This window comes from Cibotium barometz, chromosome 44 (assembly GCF_041138505.1).
Source record: "Cibotium barometz isolate CiBa-2024 chromosome 44, ASM4113850v1, whole genome shotgun sequence".
Taxonomy (NCBI): Eukaryota; Viridiplantae; Streptophyta; class Polypodiopsida; order Cyatheales; family Cibotiaceae; genus Cibotium; species Cibotium barometz.
The window spans coordinates 4843283-4855441 of NC_141089.1; the positions used below are offsets into that span (position 1 = coordinate 4843283).

The 12159-nt window shown below is 38.6% G+C and overlaps 1 protein-coding gene across 1 annotated transcript in view; it reads right to left on the reverse strand.

Annotated features, from left to right (window-relative positions):
• The window catches only part of LOC147612883 (Zn-dependent exopeptidases superfamily protein), a 112501-nt gene that overhangs the window by 70280 nt on the left and 30062 nt on the right, over positions 1-12159 (reverse strand). Inside the window, exons 2-5 of the mRNA XM_086782152.1 lie at positions 9489-9727; positions 9226-9382; positions 8801-8878; positions 7558-7632 (exon numbers count right to left, since the gene is read on the reverse strand). Coding sequence (XP_086638278.1) covers positions 7558-7632; positions 8801-8878; positions 9226-9382; positions 9489-9727 — 549 coding nt within the window. The remainder of the gene's footprint in view (positions 1-7557; positions 7633-8800; positions 8879-9225; positions 9383-9488; positions 9728-12159) is intronic.

Genomic DNA, 12159 nt, shown 5'->3' on the forward strand with positions numbered 1-12159 from the left:
AGCCTTTGTGAAAAGGTCTGCAAGGTTATCCTGTGTTGGCACATAAGCCAAACTGATCTCTCCTGCAGAGAGTCTCTCCCTGACATAATGGTAGTGCACCTCAATGTGCTTCGTACGAGCATGGAACACTGGGTTCCGCGCAACTGCCAATGCGCTCTGACTGTCAGTGAAGATGGTGGTGGCAGATGGCTGTCCAACACCCAAATCAGCCATAAGGCGTCTGAGCCACACACACTCAACCGTAGCTGTGAAAGCTGCCCTGTACTCAGCTTCACAACTAGAAGTGGCCACAGTAGGCTGCTTCTTGCTCAACCAAGATATGCATGAGCTTCCAAGCATGAAGCAAAAACCACTCGTGGACACGCGTGTGTCATAACAACCAGCCCAGTCAGAATCTGAAAAAGCATGTAAATCTGGCGGCAATGATCCCCCCTTGGGATAAAACAGCCCAAGATGCCGAGTACCACTCAAATAGCGAAAGATACGCTTCACTGCTTGCCAATGCTTAATGCCTGGGCTATGCATAAATCTGCTCACCTGTGAGACTGCAAACTGAATGTCTGGCCTCGTAATGCATACATAAATGAGGCAACCAACAGCTGTCTGATAGAGTGTGACATCAAAGTGATCTCCAGCATCATGAAGACTCAACTTCAAACCTGTCTCCATTGGAGTAGCAATAGGCTTGCAGTCTTCAAGGCCAAATCTCCGCAACAATGTTTCAATATACTTTGTCTGACACAAAGCAATACCTCCATCACACTGCTTAAATTGTATCCCCAAATAATGATGCAAATGCCCCAAATCTGACATATCAAAAGAGGCATTCAAATCAGCCTTAAAATCAGCAATATGACTCTCATTTGGTCCTGTGAGCAGCATGTCATCGACATAGAGAGCAATGATTAGATGTACACCATCCACACATTTAACATACAAAGTGCTTTCTGTTGGACTATTCTGAAACCCATGTGCAGTCAAATATGCATGTATTTTTTCATACCAAGCTCGTGGAGCTTGCTTTAAACCATATAAAGCCTTTTTTAACCTGCACACTTTGTTTTCCTGCCCTCTTTGAACAAAACCACGAGGCTGCGATACATACACCTCCTCATGCAAATCTCCATTTAAGAACGCAGTCTTTATGTCCAGCTGATGTACATTCCAACCATTATGAGCTGCTAATGCACAGATGCTACGAACAGTGGTCATACGACATGTGGGAGCAAAAGTCTCATCAAAATCAATGCCCTTCTCTTGAGCATAACCTTTTGCAACAAGCCTAGCCTTATGGCGATCCACTGTGCCATCAGGCTTACGCTTCAATTTGTATACCCACTTAGTGCCAATGGCCTTCTTGCCAGGGGGCAAGTCACATAAAGACCATGTACCATTCTTCATAATAGCATCGTATTCTGCTTGCATAGCAGCCATCCAATTTTCTGAACTTTGTGCCTCATCAAATGAAACAGGCTCACTTTCATCGCACATACTAGAAACAGCCAATGCATAACAATCTGACGCATAAGAGGCACCATGAGAGCCAGAACGAGTGCGACTAGACAAAGGGGCATCCAACTTGCTGTCACGCAAAGTCTGCACCAGCCATCTAGGCATATTCCTAGAGCCCTCAATCTCTTGTCTCTCATCCTCAAGTGCATCATGCACATCTGCATCAGATATAGGCTGATCCGTGCCATCATTTAAAACCTGCATAGGCTGAAAAACTGCCTCATGAGGTATTGCACTTGACTGTGCACCACTGAAAAGAGGCAACAATGTATCATAGACATCACGTGAGCTGATATCTGTCTCCTTAGTACATGAAACCAAGGGCTGAACTGCATCTTCCACAAATACAACATCACGGCTAACCAAAATGCGCTTTGTCTGTGGATGATACAAACGATAGCCTTTGCTCTCAGCACTATATCCAACAAAAATACATTTGACAGCTTTGTCATCCAATTTTCTGCGATGTTGCACAGGCACTAATGCATATGCCAGGCAACCAAAAACACGTAAATGGCCAACAGATGGCTTGCGGCTATGCCAAGCCTCATATGGAGTGACAACCTGTAATGCTTTGGTGGGACACCTGTTTAGTACATAAGTGGCACACATGACAGCCTCAAGCCAAAAACCATGTGGTAGACTTTGACTCTTAACCATACATCTTGCCATTTCCATGAGAGACCTGTTTTTTCTCTCAGCCACACCATTTTGCTGTGGTGTATACGGCACTGTACATTGGTGTTTTATCCCACGCTCAGCCAGAAATGCATTAAATTCTGAAGACATATACTCCCCCCCTCGATCTGAACGGAGGGTGCCCATCTTACTTTCTGACACATTTTCAGCCATAACCAAAAACTGTTTGAAGCACAAAAACACTTCGGACTTTGCCTTCAAAGGATATACCCATGCATGCCTGGTAAAATCATCAATGAAAGTCACGAAGTAAAGGTAGTTTCCAAATGATGGAGTTTGCATGGGACCACAAACATCACTGTGAACAAGCTGCAATCTGCGTTCAGCTCTCACTGATCCATCTTTGGGAAAGGAAGCACGCTGCATTTTACCCAATATGCAGCCCTCACAAACATGCTTGACAGGTGCCTCAAGCTTAGGCAAAGAAGACACCATTTCAGATTTCTGCAGGCGCAGCAAACTTGCAAAATTCAGATGACCAAAACGTGCATGCCACAGTTTTGCATCTGAAATAGCCTGCGTATCCATAATAGCACATGCTGAATCCTCTACACATTTGCCATCCATATTGAGCTTATACAGCCCTCGACATAGTGAACCAGATGCTACAATGATGTCACCACAAGAGAGATCATGAACAGTACATCTGTCATCCACAAATTTTACAACCAAACCTGTTTTGGCAAATGCGGAGACTGACAGCAGATTCTTTTTGATCCCTGGCACATACAATGCATCAAAAAGTGTAAAGGTGTTGCCATTTGCAACATTCAGCACAATCTGTCCAACTCCTTCAACGGGATAAGAGGAGTTATTGGCACAAGTGACAGTATTCCCTGTGGGAGCAGACTCAAGGAAAGTGAATAAACTGCGCTGCGAGGTGATATGCTTAGTGGCACCACTGTCAAAGTACCATACATCTGAATCTACTGCAGACATACATGTGTCATGCAAAGATGGGTCATAACTGCACTGCGCATTGAATGCCCATTCTGTATCTAGCACAACATTAGCAGATTCATTGTTAGAAGGAGAGGCATCTGCAACAGCCATACCAGCCTCTTTCTTCTTAGCCTCTTTCGCAGCCAGCTTAGGACACGCTTTGATGACATGATCATTTCCCTTACAGTACTTGCAAAATGTCTTCTGTTTGTCACCCTTCTTCTCATCTTTGTCTTCCTTCTTTGTTTGCGCAGCATTTGCAGATTTCTGCTTATTAGAAGAAAAGCCAGCTTTACCTTTCCCGCTTCTCTGACTAGCAACGAAAGCTTGATCTGCGACACGCATAATATTCCTGTTTTGCCTTGACTGGTCTTCTTGCAGCAAAACAGAAACTAACTCCTCAAATGATAAGGCATTGGGATTGCCTTTCATCATCAAGCGAAGAGTGGAAGCAAAACCCTGATAAGAATCTGGTAGACCATTCAAAACAGTCTGCACAAGTGAACTGTCTGACAGGATTTCATCTGCAGAAATGAGCTGCTCTTTGAAATCCTTGATCTTTGTCAAAAAGCTATCCATAGAATCACCTTCGTTCATATGCTCACTCTCCAACTGTTTTCGGAGATAAGCAACACGAGCCTCATTTCTTGCCTGATACAATGTGGCAAGTACATCCCAAGCATCCTTAGAAGTCCTGCAGGAGCGAATATGTGGGATAATGGTACGTTTGACAGACAGCGCAATCAAGGCATGAGCCTGCGCATCTCTACCATCCCAACGAATCTGCTCTGCTGAAAGTGGTGGTTCTCGAACAGCTGCTACAGCACTTGTGCCTGCACCATCATCTACAGTACCTGTTTCTGATGTGTTTGCAGCATTCCCAGCCACAATAGGACGTGCATCAATACCCTGCACAATGTTCCATAACCCCTTTGCTACCAATACATGTCGCATCATATATGCCCACAATGGATAGTTGGTGCCATCCAACTTATCCTCGGCATATACTAACCTGGAGACGCTCGTGAAACCTCGTCGCAATCGGAGGAGATGAAGCGGCAGGTGCCGGTGATGCTGCCCGGGAGGAGGAAGCCTGCTCTGATACCAATTGTTGGAATTAGGGTTGCAGGAATGCACACACAACTTCAAGAAGATGAGGAAGCTTGAGCACAACACAGTAGTGTATTATGAGTGCCAAAAATGAAAGATTACAAGCCCTAGAAGATAATGGGCGTATATACAATGCACGGGGGAAAAAACCTCCTAGTGAGGGAAAAAGTGCCCCGGCGGTCCTAAGTGTGTTCACACACATCACTACTATAATATGGTAACACTGACATCATTCCAGAGGGAGACTCACAGCGCGGACTGGCACTGCTTCATGTGCAGGACAATGCACTCCTGACCTTGGACTCATGTGCAGGACAATGCACACCTGACCTCGGACGACTGAGATGGATCCCTGGCTGACTCGTCCCGGACTGGGCTCACATGGGACCAGTTCACCATCCCAGGTCCTGCACCTTCTGTACAGAAATGTCTACGTGGCATCCAAGTGCGGGATGCACGTGACAACATATATATATGTATAGGTATCTATATATGTACAGATGTGTATAGATATATATATATATACATATACATATATATATATATATATACATATACATATATATATATATATACATATATACATTGTATAGGTATCTATATACGTACAGATGTGTATAGATATATATATATATATATACATATATATATATATATACATATATATATATATATACATATATATATATATATATGTATAGATATATATATATATATACATATATACATTGTATAGGTATCTATATACGTACAGATGTGTATAGATATATATATATATATATACATATATATATATATATGTATAGATATATATATATATATACAGTATATATATATATATGTATAGATATATATATATATATATACTGTATATATATATATATATCTATACATATATATATATATATGTATATATATATATATATATATATATGTATATATATATATATATATATCTATACACATCTGTACGTATATAGATACCTATACAATGTATATATGTATATATATATACATATCTATACATATATATATATATGTATATATATATATATATATCTATACACATCTGTACGTATATGTATATATATATATATATCTATACATATATATATATATATATGTATATATATATATATATATATATGTATATATATATATATATATCTATACACATCTGTACGTATATAGATACCTATACAATGTATATATGTATATATACATATATATATATATATATATCTATACATATATATATATATATATATGTATATATATATATATATATATATGTATATGTATATATATATATATCTATACACATCTGTACGTATATAGATACCTATACAATGTATATATGTATATATATATGTATAGGTATCTATATACATATATATATACATATATACATTGTATATATATATATATATATACATATATATATACATATATACATTGTATAGGTATCTATATACGTACAGATGTGTATAGATATATATATATATACATATACATATATATATGTATATGTATATATATATATATATCTATACACATCTGTACGTATATAGATACCTATACATATATATATGTATATATATATATATATATATGTATATATATATATATATATCTATACACATCTGTACGTATATAGATACCTATACAATGTAACATTGTATAGGTATCTATATACGTACAGATGTGTATAGATATATATATATATATATACATATATATATATATATATATACATATATATATGTATAGGTATCTATATATGTACAGATGTGTATAGATATATATATATATATACATATACATATATATATATATATATATATATATATACACATCTGTACATATATAGATACCTATACATATATATATGTATATATATATATATCTATACACATCTCTACATATATAGATACCTATACATATATTTATACATAATCAGATATGTATACATATATCTATTTATGTATACATATAGATATCTATACATATCTATGCATATATAGATATCTATACATATATCTATATACCTATATATATAGATGTATAGATATCTATACATATATATGTATATATACATATATATATACATATATGTGTATATATACATATTTATACATATATATATACATATCTTTATATATACATATATACATATATATGTGTGTACATACATATATATGTGTGTATATACATATATATATGTATACATATGTATATATATATATATACATATGTATTCATATATATACATATATATATATCTATACATATGTATGTATATATATATACATATGTATATATATATACATATGTATATATATATACATATGTATTTATATATATATATATATATGTATATATACATACATATGTATATATACATACATATATATGTGTGTATATACATATATTTACATATATACATATACACATATATATATACATACGCATATGTGCATATACATATATATATATATATATATATTTATATACATATACACATAGTTGTCAGGTACGATATTATACGATACGATACCATATGGGAAAATATAGTATGATATAAATTTTTCCTTATTGTATGATAAAATATGGTGTTTTAAAAAAATATTTATAAACTTAGGTATTTTCAATTCGAGATATGGAGTTAAAAAGGAGGGAAGTATCATAGTAGAGAGGAAGCTCAAACAGCCATAGACAAGCAAAAACAAGACCAGTACCCCCAAAAAATAATTTAATAAAAAAAGTTTGAAAATTTTTTTTTTTTTGGAAAAGTCCATACGAGTCCGTATGGTATCGTACCGTACGGTTTTCGGTGTCGTACGCTATACAGAAACAACTATGCACATACACACACACACACACACACACACACACACACACACATATATATATATATATACATACGTATACATATACATATATAAATATAAATATACATATCCACACACACACACACACACACACACACACACACACATATATATATACATATACATATATACATATATATATATATGTATGTATGTATGTATGTGTGCACACACACACACATATATATATGATGTGGGCATGCACACAAACACACATACATATATTTATGTATGTATGTATGTCTGGATATATACATATATGGATGTGTGAGTGTGTGCACGGGTGTGTGTTGGCATGTATGCATGTGCAAGCATTAACATTACATATATATACGTACATGCGTGCGTGCACATGCAGAACACGGTACTTAATCTACAAGAAGATAGGAGAAAGTTGAAATACCTGTGCTAATATTTGTGCTGCAGGGTGCTTCGCTATTTTCGCATACAATTCTACAATCCCTTTGTTGGGGCCTCCCTATTGAGGACACAAATATTGAGTTGACAATCACATACCATTATACATAATACAACAAGTAAAAAAGAGCACATCAGGATGCTGATCAACGTACTGCTTCTCCCCCCTAACTCCCCTCCCTTCCCCTCCCCCTCCCCAAAGGGTGCATTGACCTGGAACCAGACCCTAAGAAAGAATTTATCTCTAAAGAGAACTATGACGAGCATTATCTGTGCATTCAAAAGCAGCATTTTTAGTTTATTTTATTAGGTTTTGGTTTTTAGGATAATAAAAGGTGTAGTTACTTGTATTGTGGTGATATTAACTAGTGCATTCATGTAAATGCCATAATAGTAGTAACAGTCAGTTATAAGAGTCCAGCTTCTGAGCCTCCCTGATAGCTAGCCATGCTTCCTGTAGGCCCATGTCCTGCAGCACCTAGCAGTAGTCGCCATGACTGGAGCAGATAGGGAACCACCAGGCAGCCCCAGTGCATGAGAAAGAGACAGAAGAAACTTCTCTTTTGCGACATAGAAAAGGACCTGACTTTGAACAGTCTAAACAATAACCCATGTGTAGAGTAGTGTCCTGCACAAAGCTGATTTTGAAATCAGGAAGTACCAATGGGAAGCTGGGTGGGTGGAGTTAATGTATTTTATAAAATTTCAGGGCTACTCAATGCACTCAGCAGCATGATTCAATGAGAACTAGTCAAGTTTACTGTGTCCAAATCTACAGGGGCTTCAGTGTTATTTTATGTGGGCATGTGACAATCTCCCTCCAAACATGCAGCCAGTTCACAGAAAATGACTAGCACAAGATGGGCTGCGAGTGACAAAGACATGGGGTAGACAGATGCCCAGATCACTGATGGGCACTATTGGACAGAAAGACTGGATGGCCACACAGGCAGCCAGATGGTGCCCCTCAGACCAAATAGGTTTGGGAGCTTATTCACCAGCTGGCCAGTAGAAGAGCCCCAAGCATATTACAGTGACTCTACCCTCAGCTCTAAGTCCCAAAAGCAGCCAATTGGTGCAATGATTAGAGCTTGTTCTAAGAAACTTTCACGTTGCTCCTCTGTACTTGAAATTTACCTAGCATGTATATAGATTAGGCCGTAAAACCTTAACATGAAAAGAAAAAAATAACCTACACTAACAAGCGTATTGAAAATAAGAATCCAGACCTGAAATAGAGTTGATTTACCACCAACCCCCATGGCTTCCAAGTCTACGACAGTACGAATTGACGAGTTCCAAGGGTGCTGAACAAACAGATCATTTGCATCAACAAAATGTGCAAACATTTACACTGTCCTCTAAAAAGCATGAGCTATAGCCAATAATACACACACCCACACCCCCACACACACATGCGCGCGCGCACACAAAATGTATGCATGCATATATAGATATGCAAATATGCACGTTCATACATACATAGACACACACACATAAACATATGTAAATACAAGCATACAAATAAAATAGATAGATAGAATGTGCACACATTCATACAAACATACATGCATCCATGCATGCATGAATGTATGTATGTATGCATGTACATTTACAACTCCTAAAATTATTTTGACTCTCTGGTTGAGAAAACCTGTGTGATGAATCCATGTGCACCATCTAGGCCTTCCTCTTCCCCTGTATTGAAAAGAAAGATTACTGAATGCTTGAAACCATGTGCCCAGTGGGAGACCACTCTCAACAGCTCCAGCATCACCCCAATATTTGAATTACAGTCACCTGCTCCTGGCCTGTCAAAAGAGCATGTCCTCACAAATATCACATCAATCATGTGCAACTAGACTGCAAAAGTGCAATCACATGCAGCATCAATGGCTGATGACTTGAGTGACTTACGCAGAAATAACTGTGTCGATATGGGAGGAAACAAGTACTGAGTTTTTCTCTGCCCCGGATACAGAAGCCGGCTTTACTCGAACAACAACATGCTTCAGATTTGCATAAACCAAAGACTTCCCTTTAAACAGACCACTTACAAGACTTGTTACTCCAGGTCTTGCATGGAAAAAATCCACTTCCACATCAACATCCCAAGGCGCTTCTGCTTGAACCTCTTCAGCCCTGGACAAGACATACTGCACATGACAATACAATGACCAACACCCAATATAATCAATTCCTATATCAAAAGAGCACCCAAAGGTTTACACATCAAAGTACTTGAAAGAAACACACGCATCAGTTCCATGTACAAGCTCTCATACAGAAGTGTACGAGCTCTCATACAAACGCAATGTTTTCAGCCAAGCCGTGATCATGCTGCATCTGTGTTTCCAAATGCAATCAAATAAACACCTTCTTACAGACAAATGTAATAGCTAGTCTTTGAGAGAATGGTTGACCATTGAAGGCAGCAAGCGGAAGCAGACAGAGACTTGGAGCAGCCAACAATGATCCAACACTTCAACGATTAATGAATTAAATGGCAAAAAGCCTCTTCAAATATACAGCACAAATAGCCAAGTCGGCCACTAGAAGAAAACCACGACTAGTGAAAAATACCTGCGACTGACGAAAAGTGCCTAAAAAATACCAACAACTGAGTAAAATATATCAAATAAATATTCTACATAAATGGTGCAATAAATGGGATAAATGCTGGAGCTGAACACAGTCCAACACCTCCTCTCAGCTCCAGCACGGTGGACTGACTCCCATACAGACCAGGAGCTAATCAATAGAATCTCGAGGAAAAGGTTTAGTGAAGTGGTTAGCTAGGTTGTCCTAGGAGGGACAATTCTCCAAAGAGTTGATGCCGTCAACAACCAGCTCACAAACAAAGTGAAAATGGACCTCAATGTGTTCAGTCTTGCCATGAAAAGATGAAGTTAATGACAATGCCAAGGGACTCTAGCTGTCTGTAAGAATGCGAACAGAGGTGTCTGAAAGAACATCAAGATTACTCAACCCTAACAGCTCACAGCAGGTATCCAAATACGCTCGGTACTCAGCCTCTGTCCTCAAAGATGGGAGTAGAATCTTCTTGGGAAAGCTTGGAGTTAGGATCCATCGGACAGGAAAGAGGGCGGCGCTGCTGTAGATATCTGTACTAGCTAAGGAAAAGTTCATCAAGATTCTAATAAGAAAGTAGTGGAGACCCTAAACCAGTCATCTCAAAAGTAAGAGCAGAGCTGTTCAATCTTGGCAAGATGAGAGTCAGTGAGATCAACAAATCATCAACATATAAGACACTAAAAGCATCCTAAGCAAAGATACAGAGATTGTCGTTTGCAAAGCATCTCTGGAAGCCAAGGGAAAGAAAGAATGCATCAATCTTATCATACCATGCCTTGAGTGCCTGTTTCGAAGTTCAAACCATAAAGGGCTTTGTGCAATCTATACACCTTACCCTCGTGTCCAGGAACTTGAAAACATGGAGGCTGTTCAACATAGATCTCCTCGTGCAAGTCGCCTTGAGAAAGGTAGACTTGACATCCATCTGATAAACCGGCCAGTGAGGATGAGCAGAGAGAGCAAGAAATGTCAGGATAGTGGTGTATCTGGCTGTAGGGGAAAAAGTTTCCTCATAGTCAATACCCTTAATCTGAGAATACCCCTTTGCAACCAATTTGGCTTTGTATTTGTCCAGAGAACCATCGGCATGAAACCTAGTCTTGAAGACCCACTCGACCCCAATGACATGCCTATGCAAAGGCCGTTCCACAAGCTCCCATGTACAATTCCTTTCAATGGAATCAATCTCGGTCTCCAGGAGCAAGAGCCTCTTTAGCTGTAGTAAGCTCATATGACTGCATCGCTTTACTCATCAAGGCGAGGTTACCAGAGTGACGAAGCTAGTGTAATCTCCGTGCCCATGTCAAAGGTGCTACTAAGGAGTCAACAAGCTAATGAAGATCAACATCTGAGAGACGAGAGTCACGAATAGTGGCTTCCAACCATTAGGGAATCCTGGGGACAATCCTCCGTCGCATAGAAGCAGCAAGAGTAGGAGAAGCTGAGGGTGGAGAAACTTGGGGTGGAGAAGCTAGTGGTGGAGAAGTTGAGGGGGGTGGGGGTGCCGTGGAAGAAGACGAAGAAGCAAGAGGATGAGGAACCTCTATGGTAAGCTCAAGGTGAGACCAGGAATCATCGGGCTGGGGTTCAACAAAGTGAACATCGTAGGAAATCACTACGGACTTCTTCTCCGCATCCCATAATCTATAAGCTTTGGATTGAGAGCTATAACCAAGCAGTTTGCACTTCCAGGATTTGGGATCAAATTTGGACCTCGCAGAATCAAGGATATGAGCATAGGCATCACAGCCGTAAACCCTAAGATGTGAAACTAAAGGTTTCTGTCATGTAAAAGCCTCCTCTGGTGTCATATTAACAACCGCCTTTGTGGGAGAACGGTTGATAATGTAGATAGCAATGGTCACAACTTCTCCCCAGAAAGAGGGAGGAAGATCGGAAGAAGAAAGCATGGTATGGGCCATCTCCTGAAGAGTCCTGTTTTTGCGTTCAACCACACCATTCAGCCGTGGAGATTTAGAGGAGGAAATTTATA